Source organism: Bubalus bubalis, chromosome 3 (genome assembly GCF_019923935.1).
Source record: "Bubalus bubalis isolate 160015118507 breed Murrah chromosome 3, NDDB_SH_1, whole genome shotgun sequence".
NCBI classification, from domain to species: Eukaryota; Metazoa; Chordata; class Mammalia; order Artiodactyla; family Bovidae; genus Bubalus; species Bubalus bubalis.
In genome coordinates, this window is record NC_059159.1 from 18,581,746 (window position 1) to 18,595,683 (window position 13,938).

Genomic DNA, 13,938 nt, shown 5'->3' on the forward strand with positions numbered 1-13,938 from the left:
GATTTCCCAGGAGGCTCTGACATCAGTGCTGGGAACATGGCGACTCCCCTTCCCCCCATCCAACCACCTGCCATTCCAGACCCAGATGCTCAGCAAGCCTGAGTTGATTGTTCCTTCATCCTGGAGACATCTTGGAAACCTCCTCCAGGATGTATGGGCTCTGGGGAATTAGAACCTACTGTGTGATATTCCCTGGAAACCTACAATTATCCAGGATGGGGAGACCATGCTTCTCACTTTACAGGTGGGGAAACTAAGGCTGCAAGAGGCTGCAAGAGTTTCCCAAACAGCTGGGTGGTGAGAGGCATATCCCATTCTTCAAGGTCCCCTTCCTCCCCGTATCCTCACCTCTGCCTTCTGTCTGGGACTTAGAAGGGACTGGCCCATCTATTCCATCTAGCCCACCCTTCACCCCAACTCACCAGGGTGAGCCTGTAGTACCCTACCCTCACCATGCTACAGGGCCTCCCAGGAGAGGTGGGGTTGTCATTTCATAGTCTGGATCCCCCTCCCCAACATGCCCAAGACCACACAGAGACCCCAGTCTGTGGCCCTGACCCCCCAGGCTGAGGCACATTCCTGACTCTGTGGCCGTGTTTCCTGGGCTGCTTGTTGGGGAGAACTTGCTGACCCTGAGTGACACGTCTCGGGTAGCTTTCTGGACCAGCTCCACTGGTGCTCAAGTGTATGGACTGTTGGCCTCCAATAGCCCCTTATCTCCTTGGGTTCCCAGCTCTGAACAAGCCCAGCTGGACATCTTGACCTTCCCTTGACCATATCCCACTCCCTGCCCTGAGGCCCCTCCCTGAATCTTGTCCTCGGGGTTAGCTCTGATGCCAGCTGCACACCTTGCCCAATCAGAAGGCTTGTTTCAGATCCCTCACCCAACTTCCCTGCTGAGATCAGGGGCTGCAGGCAGCCTTTCCTCAGACTGGGAAAGGAGAGGTGGGGTGGGGATTGTCGCCAAGGATGGGTTCTCTCCTTAAATTGGGGGCCCTGAGGGCAGGGCCTGTGCCTCCCCCTCAAAGAGAGGTTAGTTTTCCTGGGGGAGTGCCCCCACCCCCCAACAACCTCACAGCTGTGGGGGCTCCTTTGGACCCTCGGCCCATCGCTTGTTTCTCCCACTCGGAAGAAACCAGAGGTTGGTGGCCATTGTCATCCTGACATCACCCTTGGGCCACCCTCTGGGGGAGCTGTTAGGCTCTGGTCCCCCCCAGAGCCCTCCCTCAGGAGCCCCTGACTGTCAGGAGGCTGGGGCCTCCTTCTCCTGTGCAGTTCTTCCTGCCCTTCAGCCAATTTTCCCTTCAAATTTTTCTGCACAGGGGCCAAGCTGAGCTGATGCGGGGCGAAGACCTAGTCCCACCCAGCAGCAGCTGCAGGTTAGGGAGGGGAGTCTGCTGCCCTGGACCTGGGGTGGCTCAGTGGGCAGGGATCCTGCTGACAGAGGCCCCCAGACCCCCACCTAGTCTGAGAGGCCTGCAGCAGAGGCCATGCCAGGCAAGGAGGCAGGGTGAGAGGTGGGAAAGGGCTCCAGGAAACCCACTGGGGTCCCAATCCTGGTTAACAGCTGTGTGACCTGGAGCAAGTCCTCCAATCTCTCTGAGCCTCCGTTTCTTCACCTGGGAAATGGGGCTTCAAAAGTGCTCCCCAACAGTGATGCAGAGGGATAACTGTGTGGACGAGCCTCTGGAGCTCAGAAGAGCGCCTGGTGACAAGGGTTCACTCACCCTGAGCTCGCAGCGTTCATGTCGCCCTAACACTCCCGAGGAAGAAACTAGCTCCTGGCCGTTGTCCAAAACCCAAGGGACTCCTTTATGGCTTGGGGGCCTCGGTGTCCCTTCTACCCAGCACGTGGGGAGGCTGATGACATGATACTGAGGGGTCGGGGAGTAGGGAAATGCCCGCAGCACTAGAACAAGGAGTTCCTTCTGCCGCCTCCCAAGTCTCATCACCGTCCTTTTCAACCAGGAGAGGACTGCTATTGTCATTTGAGTATCTCTTGGAGGGAAGCCTTGGTCTCCTCCCTCCTGGCTGTCTGGATGGCCTCCTCTTTTTTGTTTACTTGTTTATTTATTTACGGCTGCTCTGAGTCTTGGGTTGCCGCGTGGGCTTTTCTTGTGTTTTCTCTGTGAGTGGGAGCTACTCTCTAGTCGTGGTGCTTGGACTTCTCATTGTGGTGGCTTCTCTTGTGAAGCACAGGCCCTCGGGTACTCGGGTTTCAGTAGTTGCAGCTCCTGGGCTCTAGAGCACAGGCTCAATAGTTGTGGTCCATGGACTTAGCTGCTCTGAGGCGTGTGGAATCTTCCTGGACCGGGGATTAAACCGGTGTCTCTTGCATTGGAGTCATGCGTTGCGATCGTGCCCCCAAAGGCCCAAGAGCACAGTGCTCCACTGCCACTTCTGCCCGATGCAAGCGATCCTCCTGGAGTTGTGGAGAACCAGCTGCTGGCAAGCCGGGGAGCTCAGGGATGGAGTGTCTCATACAATCCTTTAGTGGCTTCATCCACAGATTTACACTGGAGATGGGGCTTTGGGTCAGCAAGCCATGAACGAGGGAGATGAGTGAAAATCAGCTCCATTGAAATTTCTAGAACAGAGGACTCACAGGTGTGTGTTTGTTGGTGGGGGTTGAAATATGTTTGTTGAGTGTGTACAATGTGCCATGCACCTCGCCAATGTATTTAATTCTTTTAAAATATATTTTTATTTACTAATACTGATTTCTGACTGTGCTTGGGTCTCTGTTGCTGCGTGGGCTTTCTCTAGTCGCCGCGAGCGGGGGCTGCTCTCTGGTTGTGGCGTGCAGTCTTTTTGTTGTGGTGGCTTCTCCTGTTGCAGCACAGACTATAGGGCACGCGGGTTTCAGTAGTTGTGACACATGGGCTTAGTGGTTGCAGCTCCCGGGCGATAGAGCGTGTGCTCAACAGTTGTGGCCCAGGGGCTTAGTTGCTCCGAGGAATGTGGGGTCTTCCCATGTCTCCTGTCCTGGCAGGTGGAGTCTTTACCTCTGAGCCACTAGGGGAAGACCAAGCTTTCATTCTGACTCCCTAGTAAGGTGGCAACGACTCTTACTTCTTTAGATTTAGAAAGCTGACTTTCAGGAGTTTGCCCAGAGTCACAGAGTGGCAGGACCTGGATTTGAACTCAGGCCTGCGTGACTTGAAGTCTACAGGATTCATGGAGAATATGGAGGGTGTGCCTTGAAGAGCATTCTGGCTGTTGTCAAGGGTCAGGTCAGGGCCTAAAAGTGGGCACACAGGGGCTGGATGGCCCAGGGTGGTCTGGCAGGAGGTGGCGGAGAGGGCAGGGAGGCAGGGTGGGTTAAGGGGAGGAGGGTCAACAGGGAGAGGGAATAGGAAGGCCTGGGGCTGCCAGAGAAAGGGGAAGAGATGTAAGACGGGGCGGGCAGGGGAGTGGTTCTCGCACAGGGACTGAGTTCTGGGCGAGTCCCTCTGAGGCAAGTAGAACAGGAGGCATACAAGGGATTCACAGGAGGTTGTGGTTTTTTTTATTATTGGAGGAAGGACCCTTGAAATCATCTCACATGAGCCCCTCACTTAAAGATGAGGAAACCAAGACCCAGGGTAGTAAAGGGTCTTGTGTTGAGTGTGGCTAAATCTCCTGCCTTCTCACCCAGCATGGGTGAAGACTGGAACTCAGAAGGGAGTCAGGGGTGGAGCTACCAATTCGCTGAAAGAACCAGAGTTGGGAGGTGAGAACAAGGGCCCAGACTCACATCTGGAGAGGCAGTGAGGGCTGGGGGCTGTGGGCTGGGGCTGCTGAGGGAACCAGTGCCCGTGGTAGAGAGGGCAGAGGCTGGGGGAGGGAGGGGAACCTGAGGTCAGCGGGAGCAGGGGAGCCAGGTTCCAACAAGGTGGAAAAAAGGAAAAGGATGCCAATTTTGGTCATTATCAGGTTCTCCGAGGTGACCTTGGAAGGGACGATCCTAGTGGAGTGCTTTGGGTAGAGCCACCGCGGAGGTTTGGACGGGGCAGGAGGTTCGGGCACGGAGGCAGTGGCTGTAGACCGCAAGATGTAGCCAGAGAACAGAAGGGAGCTCTCTTTAAGCTGCTGAATCAATGCAAGTGTTCTCCAGGCTGGAGTTTTCGGTCAGAAGGAAGGAGAGGTGACGAGCCGGAGGAGGACACTGCCAAGGCTGGCGGGGTGGGCTGGAGAGCAGACGGCGGCACGCTGCATCCTCTGAGAGTCAGACTGAAGGGGGCATGGCAGGCTGAGGCTGTCCTGCTGGGTCAAAGTCATCTGCTGAGACGAAGGGAGGGGAAGGAGGTGTGAACAGTGCCCGTCTGGAGGAGCCACCAAGGGGCTTGTGTCAAGCAGCACCTCGCTGTCCTGGCTCTGGGCTCAGGTAGCCTGGGTTCCTCTCTCAACTGACATCCTAGAAGCCGGAACAGAGACCTGGAGGCAGGGAGATGTAACGTTGGGGCTTGACCTGGCAGCGATGTGATGTCCAGATGTCACATCAAGTTGCTGAAATGGGAGGGGAAGGCCATATAGTTGGATGCGAGGTCCTGGGCAGACGGTGACAAGGGCATCAGGACCTGGTGTGTCAGTCTTTGAGTGAATAGCACGTGAGGCTCTCAGAGGTCTGAGAAAGGGGCGGGGGAGCTCCCCACTCAAGAGGCAGTGTCGCGGGAAAGGCAGTGGGGGACGAGGCATGTCCCTGAATTGTAGAAGAGATGCACCCATGAGGCCTGGAAAGAAGCTACTGTCTGGACTCCAGGCGGAGAGGAGGACCTGGAGCCCTGGTTCATTGGAGCAAAGGGGTTTTCCTTGGGAGTGGGTGGCATGTATGCCCGCTTCAGGCAACTGTGAGGTGGGCAGCAGGGCCAGTGAGTGACTTAAGCAGACTGGACAGGCATACCCCCACCTCCCCTGAGCCCTCTGGGGCCAGGCCTGCGGAGGGTGGGGGCACCTACTCACGCTCTCCCACTTGCAGGTGGCACCAGCTTGCTACCTCATTGTTCTGTCTGTATCTGCTGGGCTGTCAGCCTGCATGGGTCCCTGGAGGGCAGATCAAGGCCCTGAAGGGCAGATCACACACCAGCCCCATCTCTTTACTATTTGTTATTAATAAATTTATTTTACATCTCCTGAACCAAGATTAATTGTGAAATTTAGCGGGATGGCATGAAAAGGCCAAACCTGATTTCTGTGAGCATTGTACACATAGCTGTTCTATTTCCAAACTAACAACTCAGGTCCTCACCTGCATCTAGGCGCCCCCTCTGCCCAAGTTTCTTCCTCCAAAATGAGATACAGAATAGCAGCAGGCTTCTGGAAGCTTCAACGTTTAAAGAGACAAACACAGAGGCAGAGAAGGGTGAGAAGAACCACAGTACAAGATGTAATAATAATAAAAAAAAAAGTGGTCAAAGAATCGATAGCAAACTCATCTCTGTCTCCAGATTAATGGCTCAGCTGAAAGAAATGGGGGGAGGTCCTCGGGGAAGGAGGGGGATGCAGAAGTTGGCAGGTGAGCTACTGACCCTGGAACAGAACTCTGGGTGGGCAGCCGGAGCTGAGGCGGCAGGGAAGAGCTGAGAGGGGTCCCCAGAGGGGTTCAGGCCACATCCTGGGCTCAGGGGAGGGTCAGTGCTGGGCCCCCAGTAAGTGTGGCGGGGAGGGAGCTTTGGAAATGGCGCAGCCGAGCCCCTCCTCTGCTTCATATGTTCCTGAGGATCTGTGTGCACCAGCGTGGGGGGCTGGGGGAGGGGACAACACACAAGCATCTCGGAAAGCAGGAGAGCCACACGCTTGTGGGAAAGGAGGCTGGGGTGGGGGTGGGGAACACTGACAACTAACCCTCTTGGCTGAGCAAGTGCCTGCAGAGGGACAGGAAGCCAGGCCAGGACTCCTGCTGCTCTGGCTTCTCTGTGGGCCCTCCCTATGCCAACCTTGCCCCTGCCTCCTGGTCTGAGCAGCTGGCCGTGCCTGCACGATCCATGGCTGGAGAGGGCAGCCCCCAGCCCCAAAGACCTGGTGGCTGGGAGGACTGGCTCCATCTAATGCACCTAGAGCTCGGCAATGGTCGTCCAGGGCCAGGCTCTGGGCCGGCTCCTCCTTGTGTGTCAGGTCAGCCTGGGCTGGGTGTGCAGCCCTCAGCTGACGTATAACTTGCCCTCAAGTTGGGAGCTGTCTGGCCCCAGAGCTGCATGCCCAGGGGTGGGCGGGGACTCATAGAAGTAGTTCTCTGTTGGCGGTGGGCTGGGGTTGGGAGTCAGGGGCCTGGAAGAGGCTGGGAGGTCCAGAACCATGGGGAGCAGCTGGTCCGCCCGCCGGCTGGCAGAGGGTGGCGGGGAGAGGCAGCCAGGCTCTCTGCAGGTCCTCCTGGGGGCTCCGTGCCTGCAGCTGAGGGCAGGTGGGCTGGCAGCTGGCCCAGAGCTGCTCAGCCTGCTGGGAGACAGGGCCAGGGGTGGCACTCTCAGAACACTTAGGTCCTGGGGGCCTTCCTCCCCCAGGCCAGGGGGCCTGTGTGGCCCAGCACTCTGCCAACCTACTGGGGGGCTGCCTGGGAGGGAGAGGCAGGTCTCTTCCTGTGGGTGGCGCACAGGCTGGAGGGAGGCCAGAGACCTGGGCACATGGCCTGGAAGGGGAAGGTGCTTGCTGCTGGTTGTCCTGATGCCACAGGAGCTGGGGGTGCCACAGGGGCTGGGGGCTCTCGGGACAAGGAGTGAGGCTTGTGGCCAGGATGCGCCCGGCCTCTTTTCGGCACTGCCACTGGGGAACTGAACCTTCCGCTTGTGGCCAAAATGAGGCAGCTCTGGGCCAGAGGAGAGTTCAGCAAGTCCTGAGCTGGTTAGGAGGTCCTGGTAAGCAGAGCTCCCAGACCCTGGGGTTTCTGGGGGGTCCACAAAGCTGTCAGCTGACCCCTTCAGCTCCCGGCAGCTTGCTATCGGTCCAGGAGTCTTGCCAGCCTCCACAGGTTCTGCCGCTGCCTTCATGCCACTCATAGTCCCACCATGCTCGGTGGCACCTGGGGCCGGCTGATGACCGTCTTTCTTCCTCCAGGGAGACGCTGCCCTGAGAGGGGAGGGCCAGTGGGGAGGCGGAAGCTCAGGACACAGAGGGTCACAGTCGGAAGCCAAGGAGCCTGGCTGCCTGTGGGGACAGAAACACCCAGTGGGTCACAGAGTTCAACTCCAGAGCAAGCAGGGGTCCTCCCGGGCTGGGGGCACAGTGGAGGCCCGTATGGTGCTACCCTTATGGGGTTTGGTGTTCAGAAAAGAGCTGCCATTCTGGGTCCCAGGTGAAAGGCCTATTCTTGGCTCTGCGGTCTGTGGTTGGGGCTGGCCAGAGGAACAGGTTAGAGGCTGCTCTGTTTAATAAGGCAGTCATGGAGGAGGCTGCCCTTTGGTGGCTAGAGAAAGCAGCACAGATCCTGGCTGTCCACCCTGAGCCCAGGGAGGCTGCCTGAGGTGGAGACTTGGGGGTGCAGGGGATGAAGCCACAGCTCCTTGGTGGGCAGCAGAGGGGAGTGCTGCTCAGAGGGCCCTGGGATTCTGCCAAATCCTCTGCCATCCTTTCTGGGGTAAAATTCTAGAGAAGCAGGAAACCCTCCTTTTCACCTACACAGGAAAGATCCAGGAATCCCCCACCCTACTTCTAGAAGGCCAGACAGGCACATGACCAGACACATGCCAGGAGCAGCAGCGACAGCTGAATTGCTCCCCCTGCGTCCCCAATTGTGGCGTTAGGAAGGGAGCTCTGGTTGGGGTCCGTCCTGATCTGATGGGCTGAAGCCCCAAATGGAGGCCTTCCCTTGACCACCCCCAGAAGAACAGAACAGAAGATGGCAGGAAAAGAAAGGGAAGGAAGGAGTAAGAAAGGTGAGGGACCACAGCCAGGCCTCTGCTGTCGCCAACCCAAGGGTTCCTCTCCACCTCAGGGCAGCAGCAGGAGAGCTGAGAAGGCGGTCGTGCCCGCCACCCACGGCAGGGTGGCATGGCGGTGCTTACCCGGGGAGGCTGGCCTGGAAGGGGACGTCTGCAAAGCTGTGGCTCAGCTGGGCAATGATCCGATCGACTTCAGCGTACAGGTGGGCTTCCAGGGCAAAGCCCTGGTGCCTGGGGCTCTGGAGATGCTGCCCGGGGTGAGAGGAGGCAGGGGGGCATGTTAGACTAGGCTGGGGCAGGACACAAGCAGACCACCCAACCTCACCAGGGTGGAGAGACCGTCTGGGAGCAGCTGCGTGGTGGGGAAGGAGCTCACCCCATGCAGCTCCTCGAAGGCTTCTTGGCAGCACTCACAGTACCCTTTCCTCCTCCTGGGCACAGTGCAGGCAGCCGATCGCCGGCTTGGCTCCTGGTCCTTGGCTTCTCTGGGGAGAATACAGGGTGGGGCAAAGTGGTCACTGCTGGAGCCCTTAGAGTGAACTGCGGCCCTGTGGCCTGGAGTCCAGGCCAGTGGGGGAGGAGGGACCAAAATGGCCAGAGTAGGGCAGGCACAGACTGGCCTGCCTACAGTTGGCACCACTCGTACAAGGTGGGCAGGAGAGGCAGCAAGGAATGAGGCCTCTCTGTGAGTACCCCATCTTAGCTCCATCTTGATCCCACCCACACACCTCAAACCACAGGCAAGAATCCCTGATGATGTTCCAGCTCCATGCTCATACCCAAACCCAGGGTCATTTGACCCACACAGCTGTACCTTCCCTGAGGACTTTCACATCTTTCTCAAGCCTGACTTTGAATTTCAGTCCTGCATTTGAGTTTTGATTTGTTAACTGAAGTATAGTTGATTTGCAATGTTGTGTTAGTTTCTGGTATGCAGCAGTGATTTAGTTCTTTTTTCTTTCTCATATTCTTTTCCATTATGGTTTATTACAGGATAGTCAATATGCTCAGCTGTGCTATCCAGTAGGACCTTCTTGTTTATTTTATATGCAGTACTTTGTATCTGTTAATCCCAACCTGTTAACCCTGATTTATCCTTCCTCCATCTGATATATCCATCTGATATAGCAAGGAAAAGTAAGAAAGCCTTCCTAAATGATCAATGCAAAGAAATAGAGGAAAACAATAGAATGGGAAAGACTAGAGATCCCTACAAAAAGATTAGGTACCATGGAAACACTTCATGCAAAAATGGGCACAATAAAGGACAGAAACGGTATGGACCTAAAAGAAGCAAAAGATATTAAGAAGAGGTGGCAAGAATACACAGAAGAACTATACAGAAAAGATCTTAATGACCCGGATAACCACGATGGTGTGATCACTCAGCTAGAGCCAGACATCCTCAAGTGTGAAGTCAAGTGGGCCTTAGGAAGCATCACTACGAAAAAACCTAGTGGAGGTGATGGAATTCCAGCTAAGCTATTTCAAATCCTAAAAGATGATGCTATGAAAGTGCTGCAGTCAATATGCCAGCAAATTTGGAAAACTCAGCAGTGGCCACAGGACTGGAAAAGGTCAGTTTTCATTCCAATCCCAAAGAAAGGTAATGGCAAAGAATGTTCAAACTACCGCATAATTGCACTCACCTCACACGCTATCAAAATAATGCTCAAAATTCTCCAAGCTAGGCTTCAACAGTACATGAACTGAGAACTTCCAGATGTTCAAGCTGGATTTAGAAAAGGCAGAGGAACCAGAGATCAAATTGCCAACATCTGTTGGATCATAGAAAAAGTAAGAGAAGTCCAGAAAAACATCTGCTTCATTGACTATGCCAAAGTCTTTGACTATGTGGATCACAACCAACTGTGGAAAATTCTTAAAAGAGATAGGAATACCAGACCACCCGATCTGCCTCCTGAGAAACCTGTATGCAGGTCAAGAAGCAACAGTTAGAACTGGACATGGAACAACGGACTGGTACCAAACTGGGAAAGGAGTATATCAAGGGTGTATATTGTCACCCTGTTTATTTAACTTATATGCAGAGTACATCATGAGAAATGCTGGGCTGAATGAAGCACAAGCTGGAATCAAGATTCTGGGAGAAATATCAATAACCTCACATACACAGATGATACCACCCTTATGGCATAAAGTGAAGAGGAACTAAAGAGCCTCTTGATGGAAGTGAAAGAGGAGAGTGAAAAAGCTGGCTTAAAACTCAACATTCAGAAAACTAAGATCATGGCATCTGGTCCCATCACTTCGTGGCAAATAGATGGGGAAACAGTGACAGACTTTATTTTCTTGGGCTCCAAAATCACTGCAGATGGTGACTGCAGCCATGAAATTAAATGCTTGCTCCTTGGAAGATAAGCTATGACTAACCTGGACAGCATAGTAAAAAGCAGAGACATTACTTTGCTGACAAGGATTTGTCTAGTCAAAGCTATGGTTTTTCCAGTAGTCATGTATGGATGTGAGAGTTGGACCATAAAGAAAGCTGAGTGCTGAAGAATTGATGCTTTTGAACTGGGGTGTTGGAGAAGACTCTTGAGAGTCCCTTGGACTGCAAGGAGATCAAACCAGTCAATCCTGAAAGAAATCAGTCCTGAATATTCATTGGAAAGACTTGTGCTGAAGTTGAAGCTCCAATACTTTGGCCACCTGATATGAAGAACTGACTCATTGGAAAAGACCCTGTTGCTGGGAAAGATTGAACGCAGGAGAAGGGGACGACAGAGAATGTGATGGTTGGATGGTACCACCGACTTGATGGACATGAGTTTGAGCAAACTCTGGGAGTGGGTGATGGACAGGGAAGCCTGGCGTGCTGCAGTCCATGGGGTCGCAAAGAGTCAGACAAGACTGAGCGACTGAACTGAACTGAACTGATCCCTCCTCCATCTGCTTTCCCCTTTGGTAACCATAAATTTGTTTTCCATGTCTGTGAGTCTATTTTGTAAATAAATTCATTTGTATTATTTTTTAGATTCCACATATAAGTGATATGATACCTCTCTTTCTCTGATTTGCTTCACTCATAATCTCTATTAAATCCACCCATGTTGCTACAAATGGCATTGTTTCAGTCTTGCTTATGGTTGAGCAGAGCAGTATTTCACTGTGTGTGTGTATACATATATATATGTACATATATATATATACACCACATCTTCTTTATCCATTTATGGACATTTAGGTTGGTTTTGTGTCTTGGCTATCGTAAATATTCCTGCTATGAAATTGGGGTGCAAGTATCTTTTTGAATTAGCATTTTCTCCAGATATATGCCTATGAGTGGGACTGCTGGGTCATATGGCAACTCTATTTTTAATTTTTTAAGGGAACTCCATACTGTTTTCCACAGTGGCTACACCAATTTACATCCCCACCAACAGTGTAGAAGGGTTTCCTTTCCTCCACATCCTCTCCAGCATTTATTACTTGTAGTCAGTCCTGCATTTTTAAACGGCCTGTAAGGTACTGGTATTTGAGCAAATTCAGTGGGTCCAAACTATTCCCCTAAGGACTTTCTAAGTATGACACAAAACCCAGGAAACAGTAAAAAAGCTCAACGACAAACAATTAAATATATATATATGCATGGTAGAAAATATAAACAAACTCAAAAAAACACACCAGGAACTGAGGAGGACATTTATAACTAATAGCATAGCCAAGGGCTCCTTACAAATCAATAAGTGATCAATAACTGAATAGAAAAACTGGCAAAGGCTATGAAAAAGGTTCACACAAAAAGAGATTTAAAAAAAGAGAGATTCAAACGATCCAACATAGGAAAACATACTTAAGCGCATTCATAAAGAGAAAAATGAAAACTGCATTACACTGAGATATGGGTTTTGATCTACCAGACTGGCTGAAGTCACAAGTCTGACAGCTCACCATCTGAGCCTCGGGGACGGGAAATGGGCTCTGGTCCACTGCGAGTGAAAGTGTGCCCTGGCATTACCTCCACGAAGAGCAATTTGGCTGCACTTCTCAAAATTATAAATGTAGGCACCCTTTGACCTGGCATTTCCACTTTTAGGAATTTGTCCTGCAAATATACTTGAACAATCATAAATTTACTCTGAACAAGACTATTCACCGCAAAAGACTGGAAATCATCCACGCGTATGTTAAATAAAATACGGTAAATCCATACCATGGAATACCCTGCAGTGATTAAAGGGAATGAAGAAGCTCTTCAGGTACTAATAGGAAATTAAGAAATATTCAGTGGAAAAAAAAGCAAGATCCAGCACAGTGAATATTTTGCTACTCTTTGTGAGAAGAGAGAACAAAGGGTACACGATGTACTGTCCATAAACTCTCTCTGGAGAGACTCATGGTCTAGAGATTGGAGGATAGGCAAAGAATACAGACGCTTCACTGTAAACCCTTCATCTTCCCTTTATCAGCTCCTGTGCCATCCCCAGGCCTTCCCAGGCCAAGCACCCCCCGCAGCCCCAGCCCAGGCAGCCGCTGGGCTGCCCCTCTTGTGTCCCTTGTATCTTCTGGGAAAGGGATGAAGGGCCCTTAGACTTCACCCTGGCTTGTTCTCGCCTTCCTCCGCTCTTTATCTACTGCCACAGTCCCTTTCTGTTTTTCCTCCCATTCGCACTATTTCCTGACCCCTTAGCCCCTGTCTGCTGGTGTAAACCACAGGTCCTCCCTGGCACTGGGGACCCTCGGGCTGGGCATCTGCCCTCTAGTCTCCTGGCCCGTAGGTTAGAAAGGTCTGGGAAAGTGTCCAGATCATCACCTGAACTGCATGCCTTCTGCATGTTGGTCAATGAAGGGTCCAAACTCATCTATCTGCAGAGTAGGGGTACCAAGCAGCCTACAAGTCACTTCAGGCCACACAGTGTGGCAGGTCCCCCAGACCCTCTGCCTGCTATGTTTAGCTTCAAAGGCCTCAAATGTGGACGTGCACTGAAACCACGTGGGGAGCCCGGGAGCATGGAGCTCTGGGGTCTCCATCACCAGAGACTGTGATTCCGCAGGGGGGGAGTCCAGGAACCTGCATTTTTAACAGGCCCCCAAGGAGACTCCCTTAAACTACAGTCCATGGGGTTGCAAAGAGTCAGACATGACTGAACGACTTCACTTTCACAAGGAGACTCTAAGAAAGGAGGTTTATACTCCGAGGTTCAGAAACCAGCCTCATGCCCTTTGGACACAAGTCAAGTTCTTCAGTACGGATGGAGAACACCAGATAAAACGGATGAACACTCCCGGTGTCCCTCTTCTCTGGGCTAAGTTCCCAGAATAGACTTTGCCTAAGGAGCTAACACATGGCCATTCCCCAGGCTGACCAGCAAGCCCCCAGCGGGGAGGACTTTGACCTGGAACCAGCCCTTGTACTCAGGAACCAGAAAGACCCACCTGGTATGGTGCGAGCTGCTTGGAGTCATCGGGGCCTCAAAAGGACTGGCGGCTTTGGGTCCCAGAAAAGAAATTTCAGGAAAGGATTTAAACTGAAGGTGGAAAGGACGAAACTTCCTGAAACACACAAAACTTCCATTTTGACTCCAGTGGGGAAGGGAAAAGGCGAGGAAGAGGGGCCAGCCCAAATGCTGAGAATTCCCATCTTAATAAAGCAGACTCTCACCTGCCCATCTTTTTTGGGCCATGTCACACAGCATGTGGGATCTTAGTTCCCTGACCAGGGATCAAACTCATGCCCCCTGTATTAGAAGCTCAGAATCTCAACCACTGGACCACCAGGGAAATCCCTCACTTGCCCAGCTTTTAAATACTAGAACAACATTCTTATCTGCCTTACTGGGTTAGATTAATATTTTAAATGAACACTCTTCCTGTCTACTTTCCAAGCCTGTTTACAATCACTGCCTCCCCCATATCCTGCAACCTCTGAGCTGAGCAGAATAACGGTGTTTTCATGTTTTATATCACGAAGAGGAAACGAAGCCCTAAAGGTTCTGTGGCTTGCCCAAGGGCTCATGACCTATAAGCAGCCAAGTCCAGATGGGAAGCTACGTCTCCCAACTTCTGATCTAGTTCCTCCCACCTTTCCATTTTGTTTCTCGACCCTCAAGTGACCTCTGAG

General features: G+C 52.4%; 1 protein-coding gene across 5 annotated transcripts in view; it reads right to left on the bottom strand.

Annotated features, from left to right (window-relative positions):
* Positions 1 to 3,485: 3,485 nt before the first annotated feature.
* Positions 3,486 to 13,938, bottom strand: part of DBF4B (DBF4 zinc finger B) — a 33,037-nt gene continuing 22,584 nt past the window's right edge. For 2 of the 5 annotated variants that reach the window (XM_044938888.1, XM_044938887.1), the window contains 4 exons: positions 13,254 to 13,385; positions 8,230 to 8,338; positions 7,977 to 8,101; positions 5,079 to 7,119 (listed from right to left, as the gene is read on the bottom strand). In XM_044938888.1, the coding sequence (XP_044794823.1) occupies positions 6,120 to 7,119; positions 7,977 to 8,101; positions 8,230 to 8,338; positions 13,254 to 13,385 (1,366 nt within the window). In that variant the 3' untranslated portion in view covers positions 5,079 to 6,119. Of the gene's footprint in view, positions 4,264 to 5,078; positions 7,120 to 7,976; positions 8,102 to 8,229; positions 8,339 to 13,253; positions 13,386 to 13,938 lie in introns of those variants that run through there. The other 3 variants (XR_006549427.2, XR_006549428.2, XM_025279962.2) reach the window with 3 other exon arrangements.